The sequence below is a fragment of the Scyliorhinus canicula genome, chromosome 1, assembly GCF_902713615.1.
Source record: "Scyliorhinus canicula chromosome 1, sScyCan1.1, whole genome shotgun sequence".
Taxonomy (NCBI): Eukaryota; Metazoa; Chordata; class Chondrichthyes; order Carcharhiniformes; family Scyliorhinidae; genus Scyliorhinus; species Scyliorhinus canicula.
Genome location: NC_052146.1, coordinates 111,293,094 through 111,306,426, shown reverse-complemented (window position 1 = coordinate 111,306,426; position 13,333 = coordinate 111,293,094). Strand labels below are relative to the sequence as shown.

The 13,333-nt window shown below is 50.4% G+C and overlaps 1 protein-coding gene across 1 annotated transcript; it reads right to left on the bottom strand.

Moving 5' to 3' along the window:
• Positions 1-949: 949 nt before the first annotated feature.
• LOC119977504 (60S ribosomal protein L34-like) lies at positions 950-1,376 on the bottom strand. Its single transcript, XM_038818544.1, is given in 2 exon segments — positions 950-1,188; positions 1,190-1,376. Coding segments are annotated over 2 exon segments (345 nt in total). The 5' UTR covers positions 1,348-1,376; the 3' UTR covers positions 950-1,001.
• Between the last annotated feature and the right edge of the window lie 11,957 nt (positions 1,377-13,333).

Here is a 13,333-nt window from a genome sequence, read left to right as displayed (position 1 = left end):
CACGTTCCTCATATTCCCCTCAGTGCGTAGTAATAACATTCCTGAGTCTCTGCTGTATAATATTCACTGACCTGTACTTAATGAGTTCACCAAACATTCCTCCCTTTATTGTTTTAGCAGCTATTAACCCATTTACTATTACTACCTTCAGTAAACTAATAGAGGGAACAATTGAAATAAAAGCACTAAAGTTTGGTTTGTGAATATCCCAAGGCTAAATTTTGGACTAGTCAATCGTGTTGGAAACAGCAAAAGCTCATGAAACTGTAATTAACCTGAGTTCATGCAAAAATTCTACTTTCCTGGTTTTTCTGCACTCAAACTCATATCGGAACCCTAGCAATATCTGCAAATTGGTAGAAATCTGAAATAGTATTTAAAAAAAATAAATTTAGAGTACCCAATTCATTTTTTCCAATTAAGGGGCAATTTAGCATGGCCAACCCACCTATGCTGCACATCTTTGTGTTGTGGGGGCGATACCCACCCAAACACGGGGAGAATGTGCAAACTCCACACGGACAGTGACCCAGAGCTGGGATCGAACCTGGGACCTTGGTGCTGTGAGGCTGCAGCGCTATTCACTGTGCCGCCGTGCTGTCCTGAAATAGCATTTTGTGTATATAAATTAAATTAACTGAATGACTTAACTTGAGAAGTGAACACAATCGAAATAGGATACACGTTCTACAATTTGTTGTCACACCAGAGAGACCAGGTGAACAGGTGAGTCCCTGATAAGGGACGTGGGCACCATTGGCACGGCCAGCATTCATTGCCCATTCAAATTGCCCCCTTGAACTGAATGTCTTGCTCGGTCATTTCAGAGGGCAGTTAAGAGTCAACCACATTGCTGTGGATGTGGAGTCACATGTAGGCCAGACCAGGCAGGGACGGTAGATATCCCTCCCTAAAGGACATGAGAGAAGCAGATGGGTTTTTACAACAATTTTTTTTTCCAATTAGTTTTTTACTTCCATGTTTCTACAAAACTAGATGGTTCACTTCTGGCTTTGTGCTTGGGCCTTCAGCACCTTGACCACGATCTTCTGCTCCTCAATAAGGAATGCACGCTTAATTCTGTCACGTACACACTTGGCGCACATGGATCCACCATAAGCTCGACTGACATGCTTGTTGGTCTTTGACAATCGCATTAGGACCTTGGGTCTAACAGCCCGAATACCAGAGTCTTCCAGGACAGATGCCACATGCGGACTTTGGTGCTTTGCCGACCTTCTTGGTATACAGGAACACAATGCGGTTACCGGGTGTGCGAGACAATCTTTTCTTGTTGGAAGCGGTGTTGTAGGACGACCTACGTCGGTACATTAGGCGCTGAACCATCTTTTAAAGCTGCACCTGGCGTCACCGGAAAAGGCGGGTTTTTACAACAATTGACAATGGTTTCATGCTCATCAGTAGATTTTTAATTCTAGATTTTTATTGCATTCAGATTCAACCATCTGCCTTGGTGGGATTCAAACCCAGGTCCCCAAAGCATTATCCTGGGTCTCTGGATTACTAGTCCAGTGACATTAATAGGATAGTGCCTCACAAGTATAACATTACCTTCTCAACTACAGAATATTGTACTAGGTTGAGATAGCACTTACCCCCATTTCTAGATTCAATGTACCTTTGAATTGGCAAATTGCAAATGTCACTCCCTTAGAAAAGCAGGAAGAGAGAAAGCAGGTAACTACAGACCTGTCTGTTTGATATTACTTGTGGTAGAAATCTACCAGCAACAGTGGCTGAGTTTTAGGTGAACTATAACAGATGATGAGGTGGCATGTGATCAATGAAATTGATGTGATAAATGATATGAGTGGCATGGGATCAATGACTGGGTGACATGTATTTTCAGACAATTATATTTCACTCCTGGTGTAGAGCTCAGATCCAGACGCTGACAATTTCCTCCATCAATCCCCGTTAGAACTAATGCAATCAGTTTTTGAATCATGCTGTCCCATCCTTCCATTGAGAGAAATGTCACATTTTTGACTAATTAATGTCTAATTCTTTTTTAAATTTTTTTTATATTCAGAGTATCCAATTCATTTTTTTCCAATTAAGGGGCAATTTAATGTGGCCAATCCACCTACCCAGCACATCTGGGTTGTGAGGGTGAGACCCACGCAGACACAGGGAGAATGTGCAAACTCCACACAGACAGTAAGAAGTTTTACAACACCAGGGTAAAGTCCAACAGGTTTGTTTTGAATCACTAGCTTTCGGAGTGCAGCTCCTTCCTCAGGTGAAGTCTCAAACCTGCAGGTATCTGTATCTGTTCCTCCTGGGCAGCTCATACACTTCCTCCAGCTCCTCCAACTTCGCAAATTTGCCCCCTGTAAACAGATCGCCAAAGCGCTCAATCCCTGCCGGCTGGCACTCAGTAAACCTCGCATCAGCCCCACCGGTGCCAATCTATGGTTATCGCAGATCGGTGCCAACACCGAGGCAGCCTCCTGCCCCAGGTGCTGCCGCCGTCACACACCTTTAGGGCCGACACCACCACTGGGCTCACGGAGTACCTGGCCGGCGAGAACAAGAGAGGTGTTGATAAACACATACTTCTACACAATGCCACTTCCATCCGTCCCCACATTGACCTATCGCCCACGGCCCACTTCCTAACCATAGTAATATTTGCTGCCCAGTAGCAGGTAATCATATTTGGCAGTGCCAGCCACCCCCCCCCCCCCCCCCCCCTCCCACTCCCCGTTCCAAGAAAGCCCTCCTAACCCATGGGGTCTTCCTCACCCACACAAATCCAGAGATTAGTCCATTGACCTTCTTAAAAAACAACTTGGGGGTGAGACTGGGAGGTTCTAGAACACAAACAGAAACCTTGGCAGCACCATCATTTTTACTGTCTGCACTTGCTCTGCCAGCGACAGCAGCAGAACATTCCCACCTCTTAAAGTCCACCCACATCTACTCTACCAACCGAGCCAGGTTCAGATTGTGCAACTGCGGCCAGCTCCGCGCCACCCAAATACCTGAAAGTCGCCCCCACCAGCCTAAATGGCATCTCCCCAAGCCTCCTTTCCTGCCCTCAAGTCTCAATCGGAAACACCCCGCTTTTTTTATATTCAACCTGTATCCCGAGAACCGACCAAACTCCCCCAGGATCCCCATGATGCCTCCGATACTGCCCTGGGTCCAAAATATACAGCAGCAGGTCGTCGGCAGACAATGAGATCTTGTGCTCGATGCCACCCTGCTCAATCTCTCTCCAGTCCCTTGATGTTCTAAGCACCACTGCCAGCGGCTCTATCGCCAAGGCAAAGAGCTCACGACTGGTGCCTTATACAACAGCCGGACCCAATCCACAAACCCCTGCCCAACCCAAACTGCCCCAGCACCTGCAACAAGTATGCCCATTCCACCCGATCAAACGCAATTCTCCACATTCATTGCCACCACTACCTCCATCTCCTGCCCCTCCGAAGGCGTCATAATTACATTGAGTAGCCTCCTCACATTTTCCAACAACTGCCTCCCCTTAACAAAACCCGTTTGATCTTTGCCTATCACCCCCGGGACACTGCCCTTGATTAGCGAAGCCAACATCTTCTCCAACAACTTCAATAATGATATCGGGCAGTATGACCCGCACTGCTCCAGACCCTTCTCCTTCTTTAAAATCAGGGCGATGGAAGCCTGTGACATTGTTGGGGGGAGTTCCCCCCTCTCCCTTGCTTCATTATACGGTCCCAACAGCAGTGGTCCTAGGTCCGCCCCTAGGACCTTTAAAAAGAACTCTACCAGAAACTTGTCCTGCCTTTGGGTCTTCTCCGTCTTCATCATCCCCATAATGTCCATCACCTCCCTCAGCTCAATTGGGGCCTCCAGCCCCTGAATCAGCTCTTCCTCTACTTTGGGAAACTCCAACCAATCCAGGAAATGTCGCATTCTCTCCTACCTGGTTGTGGACTCCTGCTCATAGAGCCTTCTATAAAATGCCTCAAACACCCCATTCACCCCTTGCGGGTCATCACCACCTTCCCCTTATTTTCCCTAACTCTGCCAATCTCCCTCACTGCCTCTTACGTTCTCAACTGATGGGCCTACACCTTACTTGCCTTCTCCCCATACTCATACACTGCTCCTCTGTCCCTCTGCAGCTGCCCTACTGCCTTCCCCATAGAAACTAACCCAAACTCCATCTGGAGCCTCTGCCTCTCCTTCAAAAGCCCAGCCTCCAGCATCTCCAAATATCCCCTGCCCACCCTCAAAATCTTGTCCACCAGTCTTGCCCTTTCCTCCTGTTCTGTTTTCTCCCTATGCGCCCAAATTGATATACTCTGAATTGGCTACACCCACCAACAGCATCTTGTCCAGCACAAAGAATTCAATCCAGGAGTACACCCGTTTCTGTAGGTCCATTTTGACTTCCTCTGTCAGACTGGTCAGATTCCACTTGTGGATCCGTGTCCAGTCATGAGCTATCTGGATCCCCAGGTAGCGGAACTTGTTTTGGAATCGTTTGAATGGTAGACACTCCAGCTCTGACCCTCCCCCATTTGGGTTCACTGGAAATACTTCACTTTTGCCCTGCTTGAGTTTGTAGCCCTAGAAGGCCCAAAACTCTGCCAAGCGCTTCTGATTTCCTTCAAGACATTCTGTGGGTCTGAGATGTGGAGGAGCAGATCATCCACATAAAGTGAGCCTCTGGGCTCTCTGCCTCCTCTTCAGACACCCTTCCCATCTCTTGCATCTCGCAGGGCGACCGCCAGGGGTTCAATTCCCAGAGTGAATAGGAGCGGGGACAGTGGGCATCCCTGCCTTGTGCCTATATGCAACTGGAAATATTCAGAGCTGGTGGTGGTTGATCTGAACGCTTGCCCTGGGAGTGTTGCACAGGAGTTTCATCTACGAGGTGATCTCTGACCCTAGGTCAAACCACTCCAGTACCTCAATGAGATATTTCTATTTGAATCTGTCGAAGGCCTATTCTGCATCCAGGGAGACAATCACCTCTGGTGTTCTCTCCCCGGATGAGGTCAGTATCACATTCAGCAGCCGGCTGATGTTCACAGTTTGTCTACCCTTGACAAAGCCAGTCTGATCCTTTGTGACCGCTTCTGGTAAGTAGTTCTCCAGTTTCCTGGCCAGGAACTTCGCGATTACTTTCCCTCTATGTTAAGCAGCAAAATGAGTCTAAATGATCCACATTCCGTTTGTCTTTTTTGGGTATCAGTGATATGGTGGCCTGTGTTAGTGTAGGAGGCGGGGAGCAGGATACTCCGACCTCCCGCTGGGTCGGAGAATCGGCAGGAGGCGGCGTGAATCCCGCTCCGCCACCCCGACGCCGGCTGCTGAATTCTCCGGCAGCAGGGTTTTGGCGGGGGCGGGAATTGCGCTGCGCCGGTCGGCGACCGCAGGCAGTGGCCCCCCCCCGGTGATTCTCCGGCCCGCAATGGGCCGAGCGGCCGCCCATTTTTGGCCAGTCCCGCCGGTGCAAATCAAAATAGGTCCTTAACGGCGGGACCTGGCTCTATGCACAGCCTGCGGAGTCCTCGGGGGGCACGGATGGATCTGGCCCCGGGGGGGTGCCCCCATGGTGGCCTGGCCAAAGTGATCGGGGCCCACCGATCCGTGGGCGGGCCTGTGCCGTGGGGGCACTCTTTCCCTCCGTGCCGGCTGCTGTCAACCTCCGCCATGGCCGACGCGGAGAAGAACCACCCTGCGCATGCACTGGGATGACGCCATCACACGCTGGTGCCCTTCACCGCAAGGTGGCGTGGCATCAAGCCCTTCCACGCCAGCTGGCACACCTTCCTGGCGGCCCGACACCGGAGTGATTCACGCCACCCCTCAGCGCCGGTACTGCCCACCCCGCCGGGTAGGGGAGAATCCCACCCAGGGTGCCCCTCGCTAGTGAGTTTGCGAACATCTCCCGTAGGTGCGGGGCCAGAGCTGGTGCAAAAGTTTTATAGAAGTCAGTCGGGAACCGGTTCTGTACCGGCACCTTCCCCGCCTGCATGGAGTTGATGCTCTCCATGACCAGAGCAACAATCCCATCGTTAAGGTCCGTCGATGCCTTCTCCAGCTCTAGGATTGTCACTGCCACCTTGACTGACGCCTGGATCTTCACTTTGATCACCTGTCTCATTGCCATCAATTCCTTTGTCAGTAATTGGGGCTGCATGTGATGCAGTGGTTAGCACTGGGGCTGTGGCACTGAGGACCCGGGTTCGAATGTGAGTGGCACGGTAGCACAGAGGTTAGCATTGTCGCTTCACAGCTCCAGAGTCCCAGGTTCGGTTCCCGGCTTGGGTCACTGTCTGTGCGGAGTCTGCATGTTCGCTTGGTGTCTGCGTGGGTTTCCTCCGGGTGCTCCGGTTTCCTCCCACAGTCCAAAGATGTGCAGGTTAGGTGGATTGGCCATGCTAAAGTGCCCTTAGTGTCCAAAAGGGGTTGGGTGGGATTGCTGGGTTACGAGTATGGGGCGGGGTTGGGTGGGCTTAAGTGCAGTTCTCTTTCCAAGGGCCGGTGCAGGCTCGATGGGTCGAATGTCCTCCTTCTGCACTGTAAATTCTATGTTCTATGAATCCCGGCCCTGGGTCACGGTCCCTGTGGAGTTTGAACATTCTCCTCATGTCTGCTTTGGGTTAGGTGGATTGGCCATGCTAAATTTCCCCTTAATTGGGAAAAAAAAATAATTGTGTTCCCTAAAATTAAAAAAAAATTAAAAATACCTTTGCCAGGAATGTCTTCCATCCATCTCCAGGCAGGTGACGGGGGAGAAGTCGTTGTTCGTGTCATTGGTCTCCCTCTCTCCGGGCTGGCCGGGGACCCCTCACCTCATGGTTCCGCAGACTTGCTCACCCGCTGCTCTTGGCTTGTTCCTCCGCTTCTGCCGTCTGCGGCCTCTCGAGCTCCCATTCGCTGGCATCTTGGCAGCACGGTAGCATTGTGGATAGCACAATTGCTTCACAGCTCCAGGGTCCCAGGTTCGATTCCGGCTTGGGTCACTGTCTGTGCGGAGTCTGCACGTCCTCCCCGTGTGTGCGTGGGATTCCTCCGGGTGCTCCGGTTTCCTCCCACAGTCCAAAGGTGTGCAGGTTAGGTGAATTGGCCAGGCTAAATTTCCCTTAGTGTCCAAAATTGCCCTTAGTGTTGGGTGGGGTTACTGGGTTATGGGGATAGGGTGGAGGTGTTGACCTTGGGTGGGGTGCTCTTTCCAGGAGCCGGTGCAGACTCGATGGGCCGAATGGCCTCCTTCTGCACTGTAAATTCTATGATTACTCTCTGTTTCTTCCTTGTGGGTGAAATAAGTCTGAATTTTTGGGCTAAATTCGTCTAAAAGTACCTTTTTGATTGTATTCTGGAGGAGAGCCACCTGATGTGCGACTGCTCAGCACATCACCGTCACCTGAAGTCCTCCCCCAGCATTTTCTGGCTCTCTCGCATCACTCCAATCTTAGCCACCAATGAGGCCATCTACTCCTCGTGCTCCCCCACTGCCTCCTCCATTTTCTGAATCGCCTCTGCTTAACTCTCTCAATCCCAGATCTCAGCGGTTCCGCCACATTGGCTGGGCCTTCCAGGGCCCCTTTCCTCTGCTGCCAAAACTTATCATTCAGGAACATCACCAACTGCTCCATTGACCACTGGGCAGGCATCATGGCTCCCTTGCCCTCCGCCATCTTTCCCTGTGGCGCACAACGAAAACTCTCCAAATCCAACAGCTCTTTGTTTCTCGTGGCGCTCCTAATCCACTGATCCATGCACCAGCCACACCAGAGGAATGTTACCTTCCCCAGGTACTCCTGTACCTTTTGCCCTCAAATACTTTGCACTATGGGTGGGGAAGAGACCAAAAAAAACCCACCTGGGATCAGGAGCCACCAAATGTGCGACCTCTCACTCCATGGCCACCACTGGAAGACCTGAATATTAAGTGTTTATTGATGACACATGACGATGTACATATATACAGGGTATAGCCCAAGCTGTGAGCTAACTCCATACTTGCTTCTACACATGTTTCTGACGAGTCCTCAAGTGATTGTAGTCTCTTCCTGAACCCCATTAATTCTTTGCGCCTTGCTTTCTTTATGACACTCTTTCAAACATTTGGTCATGTGTCCTAATATCTCTGTATGTGACTTGATGTCGCATGTTGCCTGATACAGTTCTTGTGAGGCACTTTGGGGCATTTTACTACATTAAAGCTGCTGTAAAAGTGCACAATGTTGCTAATGCAATAATTCTTATAAAAATTCCCAACGTCTTTGGCCCTTAGCTGCCCAATGATTACAGTCATCAGGTTTTTAAGTTGAATCACAATTACTGTTTATTGATAATAAGAATAAAAGGGCAGCACGGTGGCGCAGTGGTTAGCACTGCTGCATCACGGCGCCGAGGTCCCAGGTTCGATCCCGGCTCTGGGTCACTGTCCGTGTGGAGTTTGCACATTCTCCCCGTGTTTGCGTGGGTTTCGCCCCCACAACCTAAAAATGTGCCGGCTAGGTGGACTGGCCATGCTAAATTGTCCCTTAATTGGAAAAAATGAATTGGGTATACTAAATTTACATTAAAAAATAATAAGGATTAAGAATGCAGAAATGCAACTGAATAACAGAAAGCTAACCTACTACCTCTTTTAACTGTCTCATCCTTACCTATACACACAAGACAGATAAACATAGGGGGTGGGGGTGAAAATTATAATGATAAAGGTCACATGATAAGAGTCGGTGCTTCCAATGGTAGTCCTGTCGCAGAATTTCCTCACAACACGCTGGCTGATCAATGGAGCTGGAAACTGTCTTCTTTGCAATCATTCATTCAGTACAATACGTACAGGAAGGAGGCCTTCTGGGGACAGTTACTTTAGATCTAACCAAGCTGGGCCTTCAGCTTGAGGTGCACACTAAGGCCTATATATTTTTTGAGACACTTTATCTTCCATAAAACCCTTCTTCCAGCTCGTGGTTAGACTTCAAGCCTTTGCAGTCTTGAGAAAATTGACACCCAGACTTGCTAGAGAGAGAATCAGCCCTCACAGTGGCTTTATGGAGAGGATTAGTCAGATCTTTTTGGAGAGAATTGATTAGAAGCCTCTCTCCAGGTGGCAAAATCAAAAGTGAAACCAAACTGGAAACTAGTGACTTTGAGAACATTCCAGTGGGATCAGGTCCAATCACCACCGAGACTTCCGGTGGCGGCCATGGAGTGAGCGGTCACACATTTGGTGGCTCCCGCTCAAGGTGAATTTTTTCGGTCTTTTCCCTGTATTCAGTATTTGAATGCAAGAGGTGCAGGCGTGCCTGGGGAAGGTGTGGCTGATGGATGGATCCACGGACTAGGAGTGGGGCAAGAAGGAAAGGGCTGCTTGCTGGGGCAGGAAAGTCTTCGTAGTGCGTCACAAGAAAAGATGGCGGCGGGCAATGGGGGGAGGGGGGGGGGGGGCTGCTCTGCCTGCCCAGTGGTCAATGGAACAGTTAATAGAGTTTCTCAATGAAAGGTTTTGCCAGCAGAGGAAGGAGGCCCTGGAAGGCCTAGCCAAGGAGCCGATTAAGTCTGGGATCGAGAGAGTGGAGCAGAGGCGAGAGGCCCAGGGTCGGCCGATCCAGAAAATGGAGGAGGAGATGGGGGAGCACGAGGAGCAGTTGGCCCCATTGGTGGCTGAGATGGGAGTGATGCGGGAGACCAAAAAGAGGCTGAAGGAGAAGGTGGAAGATCTGGAGAATCGCTCCAGAAGACAAAATATTAGAATCGTTGGGATGCCCAAAGGCATTGAAGGTTCGGAGGCTGGCATGTATGTGACTAAGATGCTGGAGAAATTGATGAGGGAGGACACTGAACTTTGGAGGAGTTTGTGTGTTCTTTAAAATTTTTGATGGTGGTTTTGTTTTGGAGGGCAGGTTTTTTCAAGGGGGAACATCGAAGGTGTGTGCACCTTTTGTTACCCTTTACGGGTGTATGGTTAGGGGGAGGGGAGCTGGGGGAGGTAGGAAGGTTGGAGGCCTTGGGCAAGGGCCACCATACTAGCTGAGTAGGCTAGTTAACAGGAGTGAGGTAGGAGGTTGCCAGGAGGCAGGTGGGGGAAGGCGGGATGGTTCTTTGTTTGAGGGGAGGTGGGAGGAGTGCTGACAAGGGTGTGGCACAGTTTGGAAGAGATTGATGACGGTGGACACCCAAGGTTGGCCTGGAGGGTTGCGTGGCACAGGCTGCGGGCTGACCCAAGAAGGGATATAGCTGATCGGCAGGGGAAGGAGGGCAGGAAGCTCCACGACCAGGCTGGTCTCATGGAATGTGAGGGCTGAATGGGCTGGTCAAATGGTCATTTGTGTTTGCGCACTTGAGGAGTCTGAAGGTGGACGTGACCTTTTTGCAGGAGACGCACTTGAAGATAGGGGACCAGGTGAGGCTGAGGAAAGGATGGGTGGGGCAGGAGTTTCATTCGGGACTGGATATCACACACTCCTAACCGGGTACACTAAAGGAGAAATCAGAAGGTCCAGTTAACCTAACAGCACATCGTTCGGGACTTGTGGGAGGAAACCAGAGTACCCGGAGGAAACCCACGCAGACACAGGGAGTCGTGCAGACTCCACACAGACAGTGACCCAAGCCCGGACTCAAACCTGGGACCCTGGCGCTGTGAAGCAACAGTGCTAAACACTATGCTAATGTGCCGCCCATATAACACAGTGTCACTGGCGCAGTGTGTAACTCACAATGCAGTGTGAGTGGGACAGTGTGTAAATCACAATGCACAGTGTAATTGGTGCAGTATGTAAATCACAATACACAGTGTGACTGACCCAGTATGTAAATCACAGTACACAGTGTGACTGACCCAGTATGTAAATCACAATGCACAGTGTGACTGACCCAGTATGTAAATCACAATGCACAGTGTGACTGACCCAGTATGTAAATCACAGTACACAGTGTGACTGACCCAGTATGTAAATCACAGTACACAGTGTGACTGACCCAGTATGTAAATCACAATACACAGTGTGACTGACCCAGTATGTAAATCACAGTACACAGTGTGACTGACCCAGTATGTAAATCACAGTACACAGTGTGACTGACCCAGTATGTAAATCACAATACACAGTGTGACTGACCCAGTATGTAAATCACAATACACAGTGTGACTGACCAGTATGTAAATCACAGTACACAGTGTGACTGACCCAGTATGTAAATCACAATACACAGTGTGACTGACCCAGTGTGTAAATCACAGTACACAGTGTGACTGACCCAGTATGTAAATCACAATACACAGTGTGACTGACCCAGTATGTAAATCACAGTACACAGTGTGACTGACCCAGTATGTAAATCACAGTACACAGTGTGACTGACCCAGTATGTAAATCACAATACAGTGTGACTGACCCAGTATGTAAATCACAATACACAGTGTGACTGACCCAGTGTGTAAATCACAATACACAGTGTGAGTGGGACAGTGTGTAAATCACAATACACAGTGCGAGTGGGACAGTGTGTAAATCACAATACACAGTGTGACTGACCCAGTATGTAAATCACAATACACAGTGCGAGTGGGACAGTGTGTAAATCACAATACACAGTGTGACTGACCCAGTATGTAAATCACAATACACAGTGTGACTGACCCAGTGTGTAAATCACAATACACAGTGCGAGTGGGACAGTGTGTAAATCACAATGCACAGTGTGAGTGGGACAGTGTGTAAATCACAATACACAGTGTGAGTGGGACAGTGTGTAAATCACAATACACAGTGCGACTAGTACAATGTGTGCATCACGATACACAGCATGACTGGGGGTGGCCTCCATGGGTGTTGCGGGGGGGGGGGGGGGGCAGGGACCGTCCTATAGTGTGTTTGGGCTGGGGGGAGGTCGGAGATCGTAATGGGGCTTCAGAGATCGGGACGCCATTTTCTCTTGTTACACTAGGGACCTCCAGCAAGCAGGGCTCCCCACTGTACAAAGCGGGACTATGTGCAGCCTCAGCTGCCCATTCCCCGTTCACGCCCCTTATACAACACGAGCCACATTGAATATCCATATGTTTCTCGGCACTGTGAGTGTCGGGAAGCACACGGCTATACACGCTCGCTATGTACTATTGGGCGGCGAATATAACCATGGTTAGGAAGTGGGTAGTGGGGGAAGGGTCAGTATGGGAGCGGATGGAGGCAGCCTCTTGCAAAGACTCGAGTTTGGGGGCATTGGTGACGGTGCCTTTACCGTTCTCGCCGGCCAGGTACTCCACAAGCCCGGTAGTGGTGGTGGCCCTGAGGGTGTGGGGACAGTAGCGGCAGGACCTGAGGCTGGAGGGGGCCTCGATTTGGGCTCCGATCTGCAGGAATCATAGGTTTGCTCTGGGGGGGGGGGCTAGACGGGGGTTTCAATGGTGACAATGGGTGGGGATTGAGCGGTTTGTGGATCAATTCCTAGGGGGCAGCTTCTCAAGCTTGGAAGGGTTGGTGGAGGAATTTGAGTTGCCCGCCAAGAATGGGTTTCGGTATTTACAGGTGAGGGATTTTGTCAGGAAGCAGGCACTGTCCTTGCCTCATCTGCTGCCCCAGAGGCTACATGACAAGGTGGTGTCAAAGACAGGGGTAGGTGTGAGTAAAGTGTTGCAAATATATAAGGAGTTGATGGATTGGGGGGGTGCCCCAATAGGGGTAGTGAAGCAGAAGTGGGAGGAAGAGCTGGGGAGGGGTGAGGAGGCTGGTGTGTGGGAGGAAGCCTTTGAGGAGAGTGAACGCCTCCTCGGCGTGTGGTAGGCTTAGCCTTATTCAGTACAAGGTGGTCCACAGGGCACATGTGGCTGTGGCCAGGATGAGCAGGTTTTTTGAAGGGGTGGAGGATAGGTGTGGGCGGTGCGGAGGTGGGCCTGCGAATCATGTCCACATGTTTTGTGGCTGTGCGAAGCTTGGGGGATTCTGGCAGGGGTTTGCCGATGTTATGTCAGACGTTTTGAAGGTGAATGTGGTCCCGAGTTCTGAAGTGGCGATTTTTGGAGTGTCAGAAGACCAAGAGTCCAGGGGGCGAGAGAGGCCAATATTTTGTTTAATAAATTTTGAGTACCCAATTCTTTTTTTTTGCCAAATAAGGGGCAATTTAACGTTGTCAATCCACCTAACCTGCACATCTCTGGATTATGGGGAGTGAAACCCACGGGGAGAATGTGCAAACACCACACGGACAGTGACCCAGAGCCGGGATCGAACCCTCAGGTCCTCAGTGCCACAGTCCCAGTGCTATCCACTGCGCCACATGCCGCCCAGGCCTTTGCCTCCCTGGTAGCCCGGAGACGAATCTTATTGGAATGGCGAGATTCGGTGCC